This window comes from Camelus ferus, chromosome 27 (genome assembly GCF_009834535.1).
Source record: "Camelus ferus isolate YT-003-E chromosome 27, BCGSAC_Cfer_1.0, whole genome shotgun sequence".
NCBI lineage: Eukaryota > Metazoa > Chordata > Mammalia > Artiodactyla > Camelidae > Camelus > Camelus ferus.
In genome coordinates, this window is record NC_045722.1 from 21,034,310 (window position 1) to 21,057,919 (window position 23,610).

The 23,610-nt window shown below is 35.7% G+C and overlaps 1 protein-coding gene across 8 annotated transcripts in view; it reads left to right on the plus strand.

The window, feature by feature from the left end:
* MEF2A (myocyte enhancer factor 2A) overlaps positions 1–23,610 on the plus strand; it is a 124,255-nt gene that overhangs the window by 85,786 nt on the left and 14,859 nt on the right. For 3 of the 8 annotated variants that reach the window (XM_032469016.1, XM_032469018.1, XM_032469023.1), the window contains 4 exons: positions 301–432; positions 2,765–2,984; positions 3,712–3,771; positions 12,314–12,501. In XM_032469016.1, coding sequence (XP_032324907.1) covers positions 301–432; positions 2,765–2,984; positions 3,712–3,771; positions 12,314–12,501 — 600 coding nt within the window. Of the gene's footprint in view, positions 1–300; positions 433–497; positions 636–2,764; positions 2,985–3,711; positions 3,772–12,313; positions 12,502–23,610 lie in introns of all 8 variants that reach the window. The other 5 variants (XM_032469019.1, XM_032469022.1, XM_032469015.1 and 2 more) reach the window with 3 other exon arrangements.

Here is a 23,610-nt window from a genome sequence, read left to right on the forward strand (position 1 = left end):
AGATTTGAATTGTAACTGTCAGAACAGTGAGTTATTTAGTATTCTCTAGGAAGTATGGAAAGGAAGAATACAAATCTGTGAATATTCCTTATCTCTTCATGTATAATGGGATCATGATTTTGCTTATATCTAAGGTTTACTGTATTTGAAGAATTAGAGTATGTTTGTGATCATTTAAAACCATTTCAGTGGCTCTTTTATAACCCAGTTCATTCAGTCTGTGCTCTCTTAATAAATTTTACAAAAAAAATCATGGCAAGTTAGTATCATTTGTGTGTGAATTTTCCAATTGTATTTCAGACTTTAAGAAAGAAAGGCCTTAATGGTTGTGAGAGCCCTGATGCTGACGATTACTTTGAGCACAGTCCACTCTCGGAGGACAGATTCAGCAAACTAAATGAAGATAGTGATTTTATTTTCAAACGAGGCCCTGTAAGTACTTTTACTTTACCTCTACTTTTTATTTGTTGATCCTTTTTGTTAACTTCATTATTTAGGCTCTGAACAAGAAGGAACACAGAGGGTGCGACAGCCCAGACCCTGATACTTCCTATGTGCTAACGCCACATACAGAAGAAAAATATAAAAAAATTAATGAGGAATTTGATAATATGATGCGGAATCATAAAATCGCAGTGAGTACTAAAGAATGGTTTGTGTTTTTATCTTATGCATGAAGAGATTGACCATGCATCTTGTTTATTTTCCCAGTGGGTGATGGCAACAGTAAGCAAAAGGGGGGAAGGAGTTTATTAATTTCTTTTGGTTTTATAGAACTTCAGAATAAAATTTTGGAGATCTTATGGTAGTACATCTTCAGTGTCTTAAACTTAGTAGTGAAGAGAAAGCATCCTAATCCTGACTCAGCTTTTTACTATACCTTTGAATAGGGCACCTAAACATCCTGGATTCCAATTTCTTTATCTGTAAAGTGAGTGAGTTGGCTCACATAGTTTTTAGGTCCCTTCCAGCTTTAAATTTCCATGTTAAGTATAGGGTGCACGTGAGACTTTTGCTCTCCCTCTTATGACCTTTAAAAATACTACATGTACTTAAGTAGATCTTGAGACTATAAAGTGACTGGATTTATTACAAAATTTGGTGTTTCAAAATTATTTTTAATTATTTTGTATAGTTGCTGTAATAGTCGCTTACTATTTGGCTTTCTGTAAATGTCCCAAAACAACTTTTCGACAATACCTGCAAAGTCATTTTCTTACACTGTAGGTATTGAGGAAGAGAGCCTTGGCTCGATTTTAATTTAAGGAAGCAATGTTCTTAAACTGGTTGCAAAACAAATAGTTGGTTTAAAATTTTTCCATGCTCATCCATCTAATAGTAGTGAAACAGTACTTCTTTGAGTTCCTGCTGCTTTGATAGTTCTTCAGAGAAGAACTACTTAGGACAATTGTTCTGGATCTGATTTTTCTAGCTCTGTGTGATTTGTAGGCTTTATGGAACAAATCGGTTCCAATGCTGATACTTGCTTCGTTGTCAGAGTTAACTCTCTTACAACTGTGCGTTAAAGTATGCATCACGGATTTTTTTTCTTGAAAGTTGCCTTATGCTATAAATAAGAATCTCATGAAAAACAGATTTAAGGAGGTATTTTTGTGCTAATACCATTCTTAAAAAACAAAACAACAGCAAACAAAAGAAAATAAAATCCCTTCTGACCTCACATGGATCTCGGTGATCTTGCAGTTAGTGTTAAGCTGCAAAAACATTTATAAATAAAATCGCTTTACTTTTGAAAGTTTATCATATGTCTATTGTTTTATGCCTTTTAATGAATTATAATTTTCAACCTGAAATAAACTGTTGAATAGAGTACATAAGTTACTTATATTCCTCCAACTTTGAATTAGCAATGCTACCTTACTTTGCAAATCACTATTTTAAAATGTAAGGAGAGGAATTTTTTTTCTCTCACTTTAAATTATAAAGAGGATTGTTATGTATCATGGTTAACGAGTATATTGTAAGTGGTCTAAAGAGGAAATGCAAGAGGAAAATAGAAAATACTATTTTAAAGGGAGTATGGAATATTTTGGAGGAAAAGAAGATAGCATTTATAATATTTGTAATTTAATATTTAAGCAATTTAAAGATAGCTTGTCAGTAGTTAATTTTATTATTTAGATTATTTTTTGCATTTTTATTACATTGAGATTGCATTATGCTATGTATATAACTTGATTTTTGTTTTCTTTTTTTTTAGTTTTGTCCATTAAGAATGTTAGTCAGTTAAATCAGACCAGGGCTTGTTTATAATGTTCCAGATTTGATGTATGAAGTTTATAATATGTGTACACACTTTTTCCCTTTTGTTGTATTTGGAATCTCCCAATAGAAATGTAATGTTACTAAACTAGTTTGCATTAAAATGTTAATTTAAGCTTGCTTAATAGCAGTGATATATTTTGTAATGTCTCAATTCCACAACAAAACTTTAACATCAGGTTCTGACCTCTAATTTTGATCTCTCTGAATATTTGAAGTATACAATATATATATTATACTAGTATATATGTATTAATATATAAAAAATGAAATTGAATATGTTCATGTTAAACATTCTTATGTTTAAATATAATTTTAAAGAAAATAGTTTAAACCGGCAAATTGATTTAGTAAGAACCTATCCCTATCCTCTACTTTTAGTACCTTAAGTTACCTTATCAAAATAAAGTTTGTAAGTTATTAAATTAATATAGATGAAAATGAAACTAACAGTTTTCTCTTCCTTGTTCTTTATTTACAGCCTGGTTTGCCGCCTCAGAACTTCTCAATGTCTGTCACAGTCCCTGTGACCAGCCCTAATGCTTTGTCCTACACTAACCCAGGGAGTTCACTCGTGTCCCCCTCTTTGGCAGCCAGCTCAACATTGGCAGATTCAAGCATGCTCTCCCCACCTCAAGCCACGCTGCACAGAAATGTATCCCCCGGAGCCCCTCAGAGACCACCAAGCACTGGCAGTGCAGGTACGTAGTGATACTTATCCTGCCCGTTCTTTAACAAAAAGGATGAAAGGACTAATTGCTAACATAAACAGTTTCTTACTCTGCTACTCTTAATTTTATTGCTTTGATGATCAAGAGTCACTACTACATAACTGCCTCCATTTTAAAGTATTTTTTTTGAAAATCTGTGGCTCTGGCATTGAATCAGGCATAGAGGAACATCACAGAGGACCTGCCATCTCTAAGTTTTCCTTACCAAGAGAAAGCCTACTGAGAGAGGATATCACAAGCAAAGATTTAAAGTTGAGTGTGAGCCATTCATGTAAAAAATATGGAGAAATAGACTCACTTGAATGGAGCTAGAATGTTTTTTACGCGACTCTGCCTGCCTGATTCATTCATTAATTCAGCAGAAGTTTGCAGTACATTTACTGCATTATTCTGTGTAATGCAGTGTCTCCTCTCCCTAAGTCCTAGATTTTATAGCATTCCATTAGCACTGCCCCCATTCTAATCAATATGTACTATTTGGAATTGATACACAAGAAGACGGGCATGTCCAGAGCTTGATAGGTGAGTGCCTGTGTGTATATGACACATTAACACCAAGTTCAGACTGGGCTGGTTTTTATTTTTATGTTTTTTAGGGATGGAGTGAGGGTTACCTCTTTTCAGTTCATTGTCATTCAGACAAGGAAAGCCAATTCACATTCATTCCTTGTCCCCTCTCTTCTCTCTATGATGTTAGGTGGGATGTTGAGCACTTCAGACCTCACAGTGCCAAATGGAGCTGGAAGTAGCCCAGTGGGTGAGTGAATTCCTGCTGGTTCACTTTGTAGGCATCCAACCTGTCTGAGATAAAAGGAATATTGTCCTTCAAACAAGGGTTTATACCAATGAAGAGGAAAAATGGGATATATGGCTAGAGTAGACATGTCCCTTTGTGTATTTATTTAATTTCCTTTTGAGGGTACTTTCATTGATGCTTAACATTTTTTCATATCCATGTTGTATTCATCATACCTTGGCCTTAAGTTCAGTTACTCATTCATTCAGTAAACATTGTTTCCTTCATAGCAGATATTGTTCTTTTCTAAAAATTAAATTGCCTTAATATAATTTTTACATGAGGGCAATTTCAAGCTTTCTGTGTTACTTGCCCTTACCAATGTTAAATTGTTAGCAGACTGATATATCTTACAATTGCATGAAATGTTTTCAGAGAGATTGCAGTACAAAGAAATGGTGGCCCAATTCTAGAGACACAGAAAGAACTGAGAAGTTTGTCTCTGAAGGATCTGTTTTGGTAGTTACATGTAGAACATTCACATTTTGTCACAGTTGCTGTCAAATTGGTTCTTTTACTTTGAGACCCCTCCCAAGATGACTGGCAGTTTACACATGACATAATTGTGTCTGCCCAGCCCTAAAGTGCTAGTAAAGATAGATTATGACCTTAACATTACAGAAACATGGCATGTATGTCAAAAAGTCACAAGCATAACTATCCCTTTGGATTACCATCACATTAAGTCATCTTGGTCTCTTCGTCTGTAATAATCAAGTTATCATCATTGTTATCTGAAAGCAAGGACAGGAATTCCCCCCTCCCCCTCTAAATATTGTGTGTTCAAGGATCTGAAAACAGATCACTTACAGGAAGAATTCCCAACTACATGCATTCAACCCATTTATTCCACAAAGTATGTTAGACCTTCTGCTATAAGAAAAGTTCTGAGGTGATTGAATAACTTAGTTAAAAATGATAAGAAAGAAAGAAATAGACACTGAGACAAGTTAACAAAGCATATAGTGAACTAAGGTAGGAATAAATGCCTGATTATATCTGCCACTCTATTAACTGCTATTTTAATGGAATTAAACAGGTAAGACCTGTTGTGAGATCTTTTTAAAGAGGTAATTAAATGGAGAAAAATTCATGAAGGTCTTACCAACTATACGTTAGGGCTGCTATACTTCTATGTGTATTTCCTAATATTTATGATTTATTTCTTTTCAACTTTCAACCCATATACCCTTTTTGAATTGTATTTTCTCATATGCTTTTATTCCCCCAACATGATACACCTTGCTCTCCCTTCCACTTTCCAGCCTGGTTAAGGTTGGAGTCAATAATTTCTATTTCATTTAATGTTAATGTTAAATAGCTGTAGGTTTTATTTCAAAAAGCATTTTTATTTCACAGGGTTCAACTATTTGAAGTTTTCTAATGTGTTTTCCCCTTGCTTTTACTTGTTTTCATAAACTTGGTTCTTCCTCCTGTCAAACAAGTGTTTCAGTTCTTGTTGTTTTGTTTGTTTGTTTGTTGTTTGTTTGGAGAGTTTTTTTTGGTACTCTTCACACTTCCCTAAAGCTCTTTCACTGTTCTTTCCTGTCTGATGTGCAGCTGTAAATCTATCTTGGTCTTTGCTGCTCAGTTTTCTGTGTTCCTTTGGTAATTTCAGACTCAGACTTTGACATCATCCTAATTTGACTTTCTGCATGTGAGCCTGTTTCTTTTTTTTTTTTTAATTTGTTTTTCTTCTTTTGTAAGCCTCTTCCCCCCTTTCTAGACTCTCAGATGTGTAGAAGGGCACATTAATTACACTCCTCAGATCATGGCTCATCATCACTGGTTTGTACAGTGCATCTCGGTATGTTATTCATTTATCCCTCTTATCCCTCTGTTCCACTCTCATGCCCTTCCTCCCCCCACCCCTGCTCCCCTGTTATAGGCAACTGTTTTAGTATGTTTAGTGTTAACAGTGTTAGTAATCATGTCAATGATTATGATTAGTGGACATGAATTTTTATTAAAATTTAAAATTCAAGTATTAAAATATTTTAAGTGCTTAGTTATTTGCAAGTGTGTTTCCATTAGTACACACACACGGAGATAAATCTGTTTCTTAGTGTGCACCTAAATGTCTTACAACACGTCAGGATTGGGTGTCTTGATTCTTAACTGATTCATACTCTTATATACCTATTTTACCTGCACTGGGTGTAACTCTGCTTATTCTGTTTGTTGAATTATATCCTAAATGACATTTTTGTTATAACTGCTTTTTAACATGTGCTACCTCAGAATTCAGATTCAACTGAGTAGTCATATCACTCTCTTCCAAAACCAGATGAAAGTAATTGTATTTGTGTAGTACTTAGAGCATACATGGGTTTAAAGTGTTTCTTGCTATAAATCTCACCCCCCCCCCACCAGTATATTTTTTGTGAGGAAGAGTCAGATAATGTATTTTAGCTTATTTTCAACAATGGTGCCATTTTGGTTTAGTAGTTTGGAAGAATTAGTTTAAACTGAATTTTATGCCTAAATAAAGTCTTTATGAATTTTAACATTTTAAATTCCATGAGAAATTTAGAAGAAAAGATATTAAAAGCTGTGGGTATGATTTCTCATTTACATTTTTTAGAGTGTGTTTCTTGAAACTATATGAAAAGAAGGACTTAACCTGTCTGTTTGGCAAATCTTGTGCTAAATAAAACTGAACAGGTTTCCTTACTGTTGGATTTACATCAGAGCCTTTAAAATGCTAACCTGTCTTGTGAATCTTAAAACTTAGTATGTAACATGGTTATTCAAAGTGAGTTCACAATAGAACCCTCCATTTTTTTTCTCATGAAAAAGCGTCTTTCAGAATTAATGTCATATAAAACATACTTTGGGAAAGACTGGTCATTTGGGCAGACTTGGTCCTTTGGACCAGCCCTTTTTCTGAGGACAACTGGAAATTCTAGGCAGAGTATTTTAAAAATCTGCGTGAAAGCATTTGAGAGCTAATAAGATAATAAAGAATTATTGGCTCAAGGCCTGGGGAGTGACAAAGTCAGAGACTCAAAGAGGTGAGCCTAGCACTTACGGCTGTTTTTTCTCAGGTGGTGGTAACCACTTCCACGGTGGGGTGCCAGAGAAGCTGAATGTGACAGCCTCAGAGACCTAGGGGACAGAGAGATCACAGTTCAGGGCCCATAAAGAATTAGGAGGGCCTAGTATACTCGTCTCACTTTGGGTTGAGACCCCAGAAAGCTGCGCCCTGGAAGTAACGTGAAGCAGAGGTAAACGGTCCCTCGTGGTGGCTACTTCTCCTGTTTGCATCATCCCGTTTCTTAGAGTCAGGTTGTGGTGGTCTGTTGTTAGGGGCCCCAGGATGCCTGGGAAGGCAGCTACTCTCTAGAAGAATAGCATCACCATCCTGGACCTTACTATTTCTACTTGAGATACTAACTAGGCATAGTCAGGAGCAATACAGCATAAATGAAAACCTGCAGCAAAAATGGCCAGTAGAACCAGCCTCCTGGGAACTCCAGAATCTGGGGTTTTTAGATACAGACTTTGAGTTTAACATAACAAGGTTTACTGTGTCAAGGACATTTTTTAAAAGATGAAGAATTTTGGTAGAGAACTGGAAACTTTAAAAATGGACTTTTTTTACTGAAAAAATTAATTGTATTAAGAATTTACTGGATGAGTTTAATAACAAATCAGACAAAGCAAAAGGGAGCATTGGTGAACTAAAAGATGACAGGAAAAATACTCAAATTTTTGAGTCATAAAAGGATGGATAATTCAAAAGAAGAATAAGACCTAGAGAATACAGTGAGAAGGCCTAACATACTTTACATTGGAGTCCTAGAGGGCAAAGAGAGAAAAAAATTGTCCAGAAGCAGTGTTTGAAGAGATAATCATTGAGAATTTATGTGTAAACACATTTGACTGTCCTTTATGATTGGATTACTGCATTCTGTTGATTCTTATTTTGTAGTTGGCTTTATTCCTTTGATAACTAAGTTTAAAAAGCTAAAGCTCTAAACTGTTCTTAGAAACAATGATCAGTACATACATGTAAACTAAAAAAATTTGCAGTACACTGTATGTATGTATTTAGATACATTATGTGTATGTGTAGTTAAACTGTAATAATTCTACCTAATGAAACTGAAAAAGGCAAAAAAAAAAAAAAAAGAATAGTAAAGCTTGGTAGCTCTATGGAAGTGGGGATCAGAGTGATGGAGGCTGACAGTAGTGCAAGTGTTTAAAACAAGTTGAGTTTGAGATGACAGCAGTGTATCCAGGGAAAAGTGCCCACCAAGTGGTTGCTTATAGACTGGAAATTAGGAGACACAAAACAGATTTAAGAGTCATATTGAGGCAATGGTTGAAGCCATGGGAATGCACGAAGTCTCTGAAAGAGAAGGAGAAATGTGGCCTCTTTGGGGCTATGCATACAGGAGAGATTGGAGAGAGAACACAGAAGCAGGTTCACATGATTGTCTGTTTTAGATGATAAGTTTCTAAATGGGCAGAATCCATGTTGTTCATCATACAGGAATTTCCATTGAGTCAAGTAAGAATGTCATCAGTGATTTTAAAACCTGTGGTCGTCTTAAATTTTAGAAACCTCATTCACTTCTTTATATAAATAACATAATTTTATAGACTTTTTAAATGTATTTTTATTTATTGAATGATGAGCTGAAACTTTGTCAGATTTTATGAAAAATTTGTCAAATGTGATAAAACCAATTCTTGAACCTTGATTTGGATGAATTTTTCAGAATCCTTAAGAAATTTTCAAAATCCTTTGCATGTCAGTTGAACTTCCCAAATAGATTCAAAATAATAGCCTTAAAAGAGTAGTATTAAGAACATGGAGTGCTTTCCAGCCACTTTAGTGCGCTATTTCAGCTGATATGATATTCTGAAACGGGAGCCAGATTGATATAATTGAACGCCCTGCCTTAGAGATAACAGGTCCATAATTAAGATTAGCTTTGTCAAGTTTCTGAGGGCATTAGTGTGCAGTTTGCTCAAAAGCATTTTCGTCACATTTGTGTCAGGGTATTAAGTTACCATAAAACTGAAAACACATTTTAACAATAGTCACATTAAATTGGGTTTATTCATTTAGAGTTGGTACTTTAATTCCTAAATTTGTAGGCTGTAGCAAGATGAATTACATACTTAAAGTATACACATCAAAATTCTGTCCCAACAATATCTTCATTTTTTTTTCATAAAAAGTGAACTGGAGGTAAGAAGGCATATATTAGATAGTATATGCCCACACTCCACAAAATAACAAATGGTGTGTACAAGATTGTCTTGTTTCAGCCTGGCAAGTTACCAAGTGCTTACATCATCCTGTAATCATCTGCCGCAGACTCCAACTTCACACTAAGAACTATCATGCCTTTAGATCCCCTTTCATTCTTACAATTTGCTTCTCATGGGTTACTGTAGTACTGTGTCCGGCTGGAAAGCATCACAAACTCCATGTGGGAAAAGAGGGTTAGTGCTTCCTGATAAAGTGTTTTTCTAAATTATATCTTTGCATCATCTTATGTATTTGAGAGGAAATATCACTTTATCCTTTAGATTTGAGTGCAAATCAGGTAAATAAGAATCTTCTTCTAAATATTGTCAGAAAAATTAAGAACATGTTCATGCCGTCATTTAATTAAAAGAAACATTGTTAATCTTTGCTGACTGATGTTAATCTTACATTCTGTTCCCTTCCTGTTTTTGTATAGAATTGTTTGATATGTGTTTTATATCTAAGTGAGTTGCTTAGCAGTTACCTCTGCCCAGTTCTTGGATGAGCCCTGCTCCGCAGGGGATGGCCTAGTGGGGAGATTGTTTTCTTTTTGACAGCACTGCTTTCTGAAGTTTAACAGAATGCAGGAAATAGTCTCATAAGGTTAACTGAAATGCCAGTCCCAACAGCAAAATTAAGTCACATGATGAATTAAAACTGGTAGGTCACTTAGTAAAAGTTTTGGAGAAAGCAAGAGGAATTGGGTGAGAGTTAAGGTGGAGGAGGTAGGAGATACTGATCATCTGGAGTCCTGACATTTTGAATCACAGCTTCTGAGGAGATCCAGACCAGTTCCTAAGTGCCACACCTCACTCCTCTGTTTTTTTGTCCCATGAAAATGCACTGGTTAGGATGCAGCAGGGTTGATGAGATCACATTGGCAAAACATTAATTTTTAGTTTTTCATATGAATAATTTACCTAAATAACATCTTTTTCAAACTCTAAAATATTATATGCAGATATACTGAAGCATCCATTTCCTTCAACAGATTATCTTCAGGAACTTTATCTCTTTCTAGTTACATTTTTTAATTTTAGAATTTATGTATCTATTCATCAGTTGACCCTATTCATTGTATTCTGTTTCTGAAAATGTTTTATAAACTGCCAAACACTATGTAAATTTTTTCATCTTTGTCCTTTCAGACTGCTTAATAGTCAGTCTCACAAAATCTTCCCTAATTAAGCCCCCATACCTGTATCAGTGCTTTGCTTTCTGTGTCCTTGTAAATTTTATGTGGTTGTACTTCATTGTGTTGCCCATAACTTAAGTATAATTTGGCATCTTCATGCCTCTGTGATGAGTGCCTGCTTTTGCTAGAAAAGGTGCTTGAAGACCATGTAGGGTGTTTTTTTTCCCCTTCCTATATCCTCCTCACTGCATAGTGCTCTGCACACAGTACATGTTTAAAAGCTTATTTCCAAATTACAAAGACAGTTCTGTATTGTTACCTGATTTTAGAGAGTCACTGCTATTGATGTGTGAATGCTGAGAATTCAGGAGGCCTGTTCAGCCCTCCATGAACTTCTAGTTCACTATTCTGAATATTTTGTTCTTGATCAGCTTGGTAATAAACACTAGAAATGGAATTCATAAGCCAACAAATTTATTCTCTTATCTAGTGCTCTTAAATTAGTATGTATCTGCTGTAATAGAGTAGACTTAGATACTAAGGACTATTCAAAATAGAATAATAGTACTGCATTCACGACACTGAGTCTCTTGCTACAAGCACACCATCTACACGGTCAACTTCGTTTTTTATTTTTGATTATAAAGCTGATGATTATTTTAAAATTATGCAATACAGTGACATGCTGTATTTTTATGAGCAGTTAACACTATAACTTAAATTTAGTAATTAAGTTTTCATAAAATATTTTTTAAATATGTAATTGTTTTCTATTCTCACCTGCTTTATTTAAGATTTACTTAGGAATTAAAATAGCATATGGAGCCTCTATTTTATGTTCCTGTATATTGTTACTTTTTTTTTTTTTTAATTTGTGGCATTATCTCCACCATTGAACTGTAAGCTCATCAATAGTAACTGTTTCTACTAGGATACTATCAGTTGCAACTAACAGAAAACCATCTCAATTAGGTTTAAGTAGTATAAGGTGTTTACTAAGTTATATGTAACTGAAAAGATCCAGAAGTGGTACACACTATAAGCATGGTAGGGCTTCTACTTCATTTATTTTTAGCCTCGTTTCTCTATCAGCTTTTTCCTCATTCTGACTTTCTTCTGAGTCTCAAAATGGCTTAAGAATAAAATGCTTCCTCAGTCATATTTGGAGGAATGCAGGAGCCTCTGTGACTACCACATAGCAACTTCTTTATCTAGGTTCTGATTGGACATTCCTGGATCCCATCACTGTGGTGAGGGAGAATGCCATATACTAACTGGCTTGGACCTGAGTCAATGCCCATCACCACGCCAGTCTGTGGCAAGAGGGATGGAAGTTGAGTCAGCGCCACCCAAAGCACATGGCTGCTACACACGAGGAGGACTAGAATGAATGCAGTATCCATGATAACGGGGATGATCTCTTAACGTTTATTTTCTGTCTCAACCGGTGCCCTCAAGTACTGTGTATATAGAACATGTACCACAATATACCTGTTTCTTTAAGGAAGATAAACAGTTCTATTAGGGGAAGTTAAAAGGTAGGAATAAGATGATTACAGTCAGCTAAATCACAGATATTTAATGAAGACCTTAATGGCAGCTGAAGGAACAGAACAGATGGAGGTAGAGCTGACGGAGGAGGTACTTGGTGGAAATAGAGCATTAGACCTGAGGGCTAAATAAGTCCCAGTTAGGGAGTTGCCCTGACACCTAGGTCAGTGCCCAGAACCTAGTGGGGTCCTTTGTTGTCACGAGAATGAATGAATAGGCCAGTCTCAAGTGTTTTCTTACAATATCTCCATTATTTTGGTCCCTAGTAGGAGATGCCCCATTAGAAACATATCTTTTGTTTTAAATTTCTCTCAGCAGGTCCAAGCAGTGAGGCTGGAAACAAGTGGCATCAGTCTTAAGCTTTATAAGTATTTCAGACTTTGATTAACTTTCTTTGCTTATTTTTAAAATATTCAAAGATACATGGTTAGGTATTCATGAATTTTGTCATAAAATTCACTTGACACCAGGACTGAGGACAACTTGCATCATATTTATACCAAAGTATTTTAATGACTCTTTTCATGTTCATGAATATTTCTTTTTTCCAGGGAATGGATTCGTAAACTCAAGAGCATCTCCAAATTTGATCGGAACTACTGGTGCAAATAGTTTAGGCAAAGTTATGCCTACAAAGTCTCCCCCTCCTCCAGGTGGTGGCAACCTTGGAATGAACAGTCGAAAGCCAGATCTTCGGGTTGTCATCCCCCCTTCAAGCAAGGGCATGATGCCTCCACTGGTACATTAAACCCTTTTTCAACTTCATTCTTTAAAACTGTTATATACATAGTGTGTATTTTCCTCTGGACTTTCCTGTACTTCCATAGACTATAGACCTTTTCCTAATGAGTGCTTCTCTTTGAAATTAGAATTTGAAGATTACTATGAAATCTTCATTTCATAGCAGATTATGAAATGATTATGAAGAAAACAGGAAATAAATCTGCTTAGCGGTTACTTAAAATTAGGCTAAGTATGGAGAGGTTATTATGCTTAATTTTATTTTACCAGATTGGAATCTTTCCTTAGAGATCTCATCCCCAATTTGATAAATTAAGCCTTATTTAAGCATTTCTTCTCTGTACTTTTCATACTTTCAGTAATCTATTGCATGTACTTTTCTGCAAGAGAAACACTAAATTATTTGTTAGAAACTTCTACATACCAAAGAGAACTACTATGGAATAGGGAGGAATGTATAAAAACTTGAATGAGTTATGCTCCATAAATTTTTCTTTGTTTATTCCTTCTCAGATAAGCTTTCCATTTGACTCTATAAGGAATACAGGTCTCCCCCACCCCATCCCTTAACAGTGTATTTATAGTTCCAGCCTCATTTGTTTTTGAATCCTGTGTATGATGAAGAGGAGAGTATGTCTACCCCCCTTAGTCTCCCATAGGAAAAAATTAGACTATACGTGCAAGTTTTAAAATCATTCTGATTTATTAACTGTTTGCCTCCTAACAATCATCATGATGTGCCAGGTGTTCTTTCTTCTGTGCTGTTGCTGAGCGCGCCATGTGAGTTTTTGCTAAGTGAAAGTGATGCTTCAGGCTTTAGATAATAATTCTACATTTGTATAGTGCTTTACAAATTCCCAAACATTTTTATATGCATTGTATCAGTTCTTTCCCAATTAAACTATGCCCTTGGCTAGGTATGATGAGGAAACTGAGGCAAAGGTTAGTACTTACTTGTCCAGGGTAGCACAAAAGAGAGCCAGAACTGAAACCCTTTAAGTTGAAAAACAAAGAAGTACTTTCTCATTCAGAGATATAGAAAACTGGAAACTATCACTCCCAGCCTTACTGTGAAAAAAAGTTAGACAAACAAGTTCATAGTTTTCCATGAACACGCTGTAGTGCTGAGATTTTAGTGCAGCCAACTGGCGCAGACTCTAGGGAGAGACAGATACTGCAGGGAGAGGACATTGGAGCACTGACTTATCTGGGTAAGACACAGATGATAAGAGTTAAGCTAGGGTGATGAGTGAATTGCTGGAGGCCAGTGTTGCCTGGCAGGACTCTAAAACCCCTGGGACTGTGATAGAGGGAGAGTCTTAAGCTCTCTTGCAGGCTTTTTCCCCATGAACCCCACTGGGTGCTAACAGAAAAAAAATGGAAATGTCCTGAAAAAGTTTCCTCTGTGGTTTACAACTGGGAGAGGGGAAGAGCAGCCACTGCAGTAGGGGCAAAACCCTCTCTCTCCTATGTAACAGAAGTCTTAGTCTATGAGGAGATGAACAACATAAATGCCACCTGAGGACACTGGTGAAATCCCATTGTATCTGGGGAAACGGAAAGGAAAACATCTCAACCCTTGGTGGAGGAGCGGAAACTGCCAGGAGCAGGGCAGAACGACTGACAGGCTTCAGCCTGGGGCACAGCACATGGAGGGGCTTAAAACTGAGGATGGAGCAGTCACTGGAGAAAAACAAACAGAAAACCTCCAGCAAACCAATCCCCTACTACCCACCAAGGGATCTGAGGCCTGTGGTGGATACATCAAGGGTAACTGTAACAGCAGTGATGCCTAAACCCAGCCCAGTTCTTAATTAACTCAAACTCTGCATTACAGGCCTAACAGGAAAGACCTACATAGGTCTTCAGATCAGTAGGAATCACCCAACCTGAAATACGAAGAGAAGAGTAGATACAAAGAAACAAAACAAAACAAAAAAAAGAACATTAGTCTCCAAGAGTTGTGGGGCTTTATCAAATGTTTTAACATAGTTTGTAACTAGAATTCCAAAAGGAGAAGAGAGAGAAAACAAAGCAGAAGAAACTTGAAGAAATAATAACCAACACCAAGAAGGGTAAATACTACAACCAGCTCCCCTGTCCCCAGAACACACACACACACACACTCTCTCTCCCTCTCTCTCTCTCAGACTGGGAAAAGCAAAAGACAAAAATCTTAAAGGCAGCCAGAGAAAAGAGATGAACATACAGAAGAACAAAGATAAAAATTTGTACCATACTTGTCTTCAGAAACTATGCAAGCTAGAAAACAGTGGAATAGCAAAGTCCTGAAATTAAAACAAAGACAAAAAAACTCAACCTAGAATTTTATACCTTGCAGAAGTATCTTTCAGAAAATGAAAAAAAAGAAAAGCTTTCTCAAACAAAAATCATGGGAATTTATTACTAGCAGATGTACTTTATAAGGAATGTTAAAGAAATATGCCACCAGCAAATTCTTGAGTCTACACAAAGAAATAAAGAACAATGAAACTGAATAAATAAAGATAAAATAAAATTCATTTTTTCCTACATTTTATAAACTTTTTTTTCAGAAGAAACCTTTTTTTCTTAATCTATTTTTATATATAGTGGCTAACATTTGTAAATCTCACACTCCCAAATTTATCTCTTCCCACCCCCTTTCCCTGGTAACCATAAGATTATTTACTACATCTTCAAGTCTGTTTCTGTTTTGTAGTTGAGTTCATAGTGTCCTTAAACTTCTATTTTAGAACAGTTTTAAATTTATGCAAAGATTGTGAAGAGAGTATAAGTTTCCATCTGCTCCATACCCACTTTCTCCAGTTGTTAACATCTTACGTTAGTATGGTACATTTGTTACAATTGATGAATCAATATTGATACATTATTATTAACTAAAGTCCATACTTTATTCAGATACCCTTAGTTTTTAACCTTATGTCTTTTTCTGTTCCGGGATCCAGTCCAGGATACCACGTTGCATTTAGTAGTCATGTCTTTTAGGCTCCTCTTGGCTGTGATAGTTTTTCAAAGACTTTCCTAACTTTAATGACATTGACAGTTTTGAGGAGTATTGGTTAGGTATTTTGTGGAATGTTCCTCAATTGGGATTTTTCTGATGTTTTTCTGATGATTAGGCTGGAGTACGGGTTTAGGGGAGGAAGACCACGGAACTAAAATGCCATTTTCATCCTCATGTCGAGGGTACATACTATCAACATGACTGACTGCTGCTGGTCACCGTGGCCACCTTGCTGATGTAGTATGTCATGGGTTACTCTTTTCCCCCCTTTCCACATTGTCCTCTTTGGAAGGAAGTTACTGTACAAGGCCCACACTTAAGGAGTGGGGAGTTATGCTTCACCTCTTTGAGGGCAGAGTAGCTACATAAATTATTTGGAGTTCTTCTGCCAAGTGACTTACCTGTTCTCTATTAGTGTGGACTCATGGACTTTTATTTTATACTTCAGGTTGTAATATTGCTAAATTCTGTTAATATATGATTCTACCAATACTGTAGTTTATTCCGTTGCTCAAATTGTTCCAGCCTTAACTATTGGGGACTGTTGAGTTGGTTTCTGTGTCCTTTTCATATACTTTCATCCTTGTGGGGTTTTTTGGGGAGAGGTGTGGGTGACTACTTTATTTTCTGGTTACTACAAAATGCTCCAGGTGCATCTTGTGTATTTTCTGCCCAAGTCCTAGAATCAGGCATCTCTCCAAGGAACCTTGGTTCCTTTTATTGGAGAATGGTGTTAGAAACCAAGATCTGGGTGTTTTTCCCTCTTTTTAATTGCTTCAAAAGATAGTTGGCCTTTTAAAGCAAAAATCATGGCAATGAATTTTGTGTTTATAGCACATGTAAAAATAAAATACATGACAGCAAATGACAGAGCAGGGAATTAGAAATATACTGCTGTAGGTCCTTGCTCTACATGTGACATGTTATATATTTGAAGGTGAACTCTAAAACTGAAGATTTATCTTGTAAACCCTAGTACAACTACAGAAAAAAATTAAAAAGAGGTATAACTAATTAGTCACTGGAGGAGATAAAGTGGAACTATAAAATATACTCCAGTAGCCCAAGAAGTGGGAGAAAAAGAGAAAAATAAAGAACAGATGAAACAAAATAAAACAAAAAGAACAGACGGCACAAATGAAATATAACTAGCAAGATTATAGATTTTAATCCAAAATACAAGTAAATATGGTCATAAAATGTTAAAACAAAATGTCATATTGGTTTAAAAAGGGAGATCATAGTATTGACTGTAAGAACCTCACTTTAAATATAAAGACACAGGTAGAAGGATGAAGAAAAATATACCATGTAAACATTAACCAAAAGAAAGCTGGTGTAGCCATTTTAATTTTGGACAATGTAGACTTAACAGTAAGGAATATCATCAGGGTAAAGAAGAATTATATAGTCCATTTTTCAAGAAATAAGCATCTTCAATATGTATGCACCTAACAGCAGACCTTCAAAATACATAAAGTAAAAACTGATAGAACTAAAGGTAGAATAGAAAAATCCACAGTTGTAACTGGAACCTTCCACACTGTTCACTCAGTACTTGGCAGAGCAAATAGCTGGAAAAATCAGTTAAGGGTCTAAATGACCTGAGCAATATGCAACCAACCTGACCTAAGAGACATTTACAGAGCACTTCACTCCACAGCAACAGAATACACATTTTTCTTAAGAGCACTTGGAACATTCCGCAAGGTAGACCATATCCTGTGCTTTACAAACCTCAACAAATGAAGTCAGTAACAGAAAGGCATATATAGGAAGTTAAATAACATACTTCTAAATTATTTGTGGGTCAAAGAGGAAATATCAAGGGAAATTTTGAAATTTATATAAGATACCAGGATTTGCGGGGCCAGAGTAGTGCTGAGAGAGGAAGTTCATAGCCTTGAGCATTTATGTTAGAAGAGGAAGGTCCCAAATCAGTAAGCTTTTACTTTAAGAAACTGGAGAAAAAAGAGCAAACTTAATCCATAGCAACCAGAAGAAGAGAAAAAAAAGATCAGAAGTTAATGAAATTTGAAACAGACAGTAGAGAGAAGCAGTGAAACCAAAAGCTAGTTTTTTGAAAACAGCAGTAAAATTGCTAAATTTCCAGCCTGGCTGACCAAAGAAAAAGAGAAGAATACAAGTTATCAAATATCAAGAATGAAAGAGGTTACATGAGCCAAAGGTAATACTACAAACAAAATAATACTACAAATAATTATTGTACAAAAGATAATCTATAAACAACACTACAAAAAAAAGGTGGGGTGAGGGACTACTACAAACAACTCTGTTCTGATAGACTTGATAGTTTTGATGATATGGGCAAATTCTTTTAAAGATACAAACTGCCAAAGAATTACCAGACTCGGTGAAGAAGAGATAGTTAATCTGAATAGTGAATATCTATAAAGAAATTTAATAACCTAGTTTAAAACCTTCCAAAAGAGAAAACTCCAGACCCAGATAGTTTAACAGGCAAAGTCTACCATTTAAGAAGAAATGATATCTATTCTACATAATTTCTTTCAGAAAAATAGACAAGGAGGGAACTCCTCTCAACTCATTTTATTAGGCTGGCATTACTGTAATATAAACCAGAATAAGACATTATAAGAAAAGAAAACTATAAGTCAATATCCCTCATGAATGCTAGACATAAAATCCTCAGCAAATATGTTTATTAGTAGATAAATTCATCTATAATATATCAAGACCAAGTGGGTTTCATTTCAGGAATACAAAGCTTTATTCTGAATTTGAAAATTCATCAGTTTTGAAATTCACCCTGTTAACAGAATTCAGTATTTATTCATGATAAAAATAACTTTCATCAAACTAGAAGAAGAAAGGAACCCTTTTAACCTAATAAAGAGCCTTTGCAGAAATTCTACAACTAACATACTTAATAAGAGGGAAACATCCAGTCTTTTACCAAAATAATGATGGGGCTACAAGGTCAATGTACAAAAGTCAGCTGTATTCTTACAACAGCAGTGAACAATTGGAATATGCAATAAAAAGTGCCATTTAAATAGTACCCCCCAGAAAAGAAAAAAATACCTACAAATCTAACAAAAATGTGTATGATTTTCATGCTAAAATGTCATACATTGTTGAAAGAAATCAAAGACCCAAATGAATAGAGATGTATCATATTAATGGATTTGCAGACTCACTATTGTCAAGATGTCACTTCTTCCAAAGTTGGTTGATAGATTGAATATGGCCTCAGTTTAAATCTCAACAAAGATTTTTTTGTAGACATTAGCAGCTAATTCTAAAATAGGTTGGAAAGACAAAGGAACTACAATGGCCAAAACAATTTTGAAAGAGAACAAACTAGAAAGACTAACACTACCTGGTTTCAAGACCTGCTGTAAAGCTACAGTAATGGAGAATGCGTGGTATTGGCAGAAAATCGGCACATAGATCAAAGGACAAAACAGAGCCTGGAAAGTAGACCTGCACAAATACATTGATTTGGTTTTTCACAAAGATAGCAAAGCAGTTCAAAGAAGTGAGGATAGTCAGTGCAGCTAATGGTGTTGCAGCAGTTCAGCGTCCATGTGCAAAAAACAGAACCTTGATATCATACTTTTAACAAAAATTAACTCAAAATGTATAATAACTCCAAATGAACACAAAACCCTGAAAATTCCAAAAGAAAACATTGGAGAAGTACAGCACTAAAAGCATGATCCACAAAGAGACAGTGGTTGTATTAGTGTTTATCAAAACTTAAGTTTTACTCTCTGAAAGGCCCTGTTCAGAGAATAAAGAGACAACCTACAGACTGGGAGAAAATATTTGCAAAAGCACCTGTCCAACAAAAGGCTTGTATCCAAAAGAATACAACTGCACACCTGTTAGAATGGCTAAAATTTGAAAAACAAAAACTAAAAACTAAAAATGTCAAGTTCTGGTGAGGATGCAGAGCAACAATAATTGTCATATATACCTGCTTGGAATGCAGAATGGTACAGCCGCTTTGGAAAAGTTGGGCAACTTCTAATAAAGTTAAATGTATACTTGTCATACAGCTCAACAATCCTGTTTGTAGAGTGTTAACCCAAGTGAATATAAAACCATACTTATACAGAAAAACTGTATTTTTCATAATCACCCAAAGCTGAAAACAACCCAGATGTCCATCCAGCAGATGAACAGATGCACACACTGGTACATCCATATAAAGGAATATTGCTCAGCAATGAAAAGGGGTAAGCTGTTTATACACAACAATATAGATTAATCTTAAATGAAGTTTGCTAATTGAAAGAAACAAGATCCAAAAGACTACAGAGTATATGATTATGTTTATATTTCATTTTGGAAAATGCAGAACAGATTCATTGTTTCCAGGGGTAGGGGCAGGAGTTAACTACAAAGGGGTAGTTTAAGGGAATTTTTGAGGGTATGGAACTATTTTGTGATACTGTGTTACTGGATACATGAATCTATGCTTTTGTTAAAACCTATAAAATGTACGAGGAACATTTTTTTTTTTTTTACTGTATGCAGTTTAAAAAAATGAACCAAGATCCCAGGGGAACCCAGGGTGGAATACAGACCATGACACATGACTCTAAGTGTATTATAGATGAGTGACATGATGATTCTGAAGGGGATGAGGAAGAAAGGAGCTGGTCTAAATAACATGGAAACTTTTGACTGGATACTGTAAGAATAGAGATAAAAAAATGTATGAAATCACTCAAGATGGTAAATTTGTTACACAGACCCTTGAACAAGTGAATATGATACATTGTGGATAAAGAAAGCCACGTTTCTTGTTGCTGGAGACAAAAGTTACAAATAAGCAACGTGGGTGGGTTGGGGAAGGCTAGAATGAACCCTGTTTTTTTCTGGAGATATTTGGAGGTTTCAGTATGAACTTATTTTTTTAAACATATGTGCAGATATAGATGTGCATACACATGAATTAGTATACATCTTATATTCCCTAGCTCTGTCTGCTGAGAAGTTCTTAAAACAATGACACTGGTAACTGAACTTACCTAGGACTCAGATCTTAGTTTCTAAACACTGTTCTCCAATAAAAGGACTCAGGATTCTTTGGAGAAGTGATTTGAGTGTAGACCTGGGGTAAGGAAGACACATGACGAGCCAGAGGTACTAGGGGATAAGGAAGTGCATGTCAAAAGTCATGAGAATTGAGCATCTTTTCATGTGCCTGTTTGCCATCTGGATGTCGTCTTTGGAGAAATGTCTGTTTAGGTCTTCTGCCCATTTTTTGATTGGGTTGCTTTTTTTGATATTAAGCTGTATGAGCTGTTTGTATATTTTGGAAATTAATCCCTCATCAGTCACATCATTTGCAAATATTTTCTCCCATTCTGTAGGTTGTCTTGTATTTTGCTGCTAGTATCCTTAGCTGTGCAAAAGCTTTTAAGTTTAATTAGGTCCCATTTGTTTATTCTTGTTTTCTTTTTCCTATTACTCTAGAAGCTGGTTTGACATAAATTTATGTCAGAGTGTTCTGCCTATGTTTTCCTCTAGGAATTTTACAGTATCCAGTCTTATATTTAGATCTTTAATCTATTTTTAGTCCCCTATTTTTGTATATGGTGTTAGAGAAGGTTCTAATTTCATTCTTCTACATGTAGCTGTGCAGTTTTCCCAGCACCGCTTATTAAAGAGACCTTCTTCTCCACTGTATATTCTTGCCTCCTTTGTTGTAGATTATTTGACCATAAGTGCATGGGTTTATTTCTGGACTTTCTATCCTGTTCCATTGATCTGTTTGTCTGGTTTTGTGCCAGTACCATACTGTTTTGATTACTGTAGTATGGTCTGAAGTCAGGGAGCTTGATTCCCCCAGCTCAGTTCTTCTTTCTCAAGATTGTTTTGGCTATTCAGGGTCTTTTCTGTTTCCATACAAATTTTAACATTTTTTTGTTACAGTTCTGTGAAAAATCTCATTGGTAATTTGATAGGGATTGAATTGAATCTGTATATTGCCTTGGGTAATATGGGCATTTTAACAATATTGATTCTTCCAGTCCAGGAACACAGTATCTATCTTTCCATCTGTTTGTGTCGTCTTCAGCTTCTTTCATCAGTGTCTTACAGTTTTCAGAGTACAGGTCCTTTGCTTCCTTAGGTAGGTTTATTCCTAGGTATTTTATTCTTTTTGATATTATGGTAAATGGGATGGTTTCCTTAATTTCTTTTTCTGATATTTTGTTGTTAGTGTGTAGAAATGCAAATGATTTCTGTCTATTAATTTTGTATTCTGCAACTTTACTGAATTCATTGATGATCTCTAGTAGTTTTCTGGTAGCATATTCAGGATTTTCTATGTATAGGATCATGTCATCTGCAGTGACAGTTTTACTTCTTTTCTAATTTGGACTCTTTTTATTTCTTTTTCTTCTCTGATTGCTGTGGCTAGGACTTCCAGTGGCTCTGTTGAGTGAAAGTGGCAAGAGTGGGCATCCTTGTCTTGTTCCTGATCTTAGAGGAAATGCTTTCAGCTTTTCATCATTGAATATGATGTTAGCTATGGGCTTGTCATATATGGCCTAATTTCACTAGTTATGAGAGAAATGTAAACCAAAACTACAATGAGGTATCACCTCACATCAGTCAGAATGGCCATCCTTCAAGTCTACAAATAATAAATGCTGGAGAGGGTATGGAGTAAAGGGAATCGTCCTACACGTTCACTGGTGTGAATGTAAATTGGTGCAGCCACTGTGGATGTTCCTTAAAAAACTAAAAATAGACTTACCATATGATCCAGCAATCTCACTCTTGGGCATATATCATATATCATGTTATAGTTATAATTCAAAAAGACACCTGTACCTCAGTGTTCACAGCAGCACTGTTAACCTAAATGTCCATTGACAGATGACTGGATAAAGATGTAGTATATGTATACAATGGAATATTACTCAGTCATAAAGAAAGAATGAAATAAATGACATTTGCAAAAACATGGATGGACCCAGAGATAATCATATTAAGTGAAGTAAGTCAGAGAAAGACCAATATCATATGATATCACTTATATGTGGAATCTAAAAAAAAAGAATGATACAAATTCTATTTACAAACCAAAAAGAGACCCATGGACATAGAAAACAAACTGTGGTTACCAGGGGGAAAGGGAGGATAGGGATAAATTAGGAGTTTGGGATTAATAGATATACATTATTATATATATATAGATAAACAACAAGGACCTACTGTATAGCACAGAAAACCATATTCAGTTTCTTGTAATGAGCCATAATGGAAAAGAAACCAAAAATATGTAGATGTATAACTGAATTTCTTTGCTCTACACCTGAAACTAACATTGTAATTGACTACACTTCAATAAAAAAATAAGAATAAAGAAAAAGTCACAGGAACCAGCCTTACAGAAGAGTCCCCAGTGACCAAAACTGGAATAATTTAAGCAACTGAATAAATAACAACGTTATTGGATTATAAGCCAAAGAATAAAAAATACTGAGACTGTTACTAAGAAAATGATTGAATAAATAAAGGGAAGAAGGGACAACTCTTCCTGAGAGAAGGAAGAATGAGAGAAATAGCAAATCACCATTATAAGATCCCAGTACAGACCTTGCAGGAAAGGCCAATGGATGGATGCTAAAATTAGTGAAAATTTAAGGAGAAACAGGATATTTGATAAGCCTCAGGATGTCTCTTCCCAAATAATCATTGATTACCGAAGGGAAAATAGTGATTTTACAGTGGAGAATCCTGGAAGACACTACCTTAACCAGAAGATCAAGGTTAACATCACTGGTAATGGGATGACATGTATCTTCTGATAGGATGTGCTAAGAGGGTCCCATCACCTCTGTTCTGTTCTTACAAAAATCCATGCTGTCTGTCTTAAGTATGAGAAAATATCGGGCAGACCCAAACTGAAGGATGATCTACAAGATACCCGACCAGTACTCTTCCAGAGTTGTCAGTGTCATGAGGAACAAGGAGAGACTGAGGGAACTGGGGCAGATCTATGGAGCCTGAGGAGATGTGACAACTAAAGGCATGTGAGATGCAGGGTCGGATCCTGGACCAGAAGATGGACATTCGTAAGACTGAGGAAAC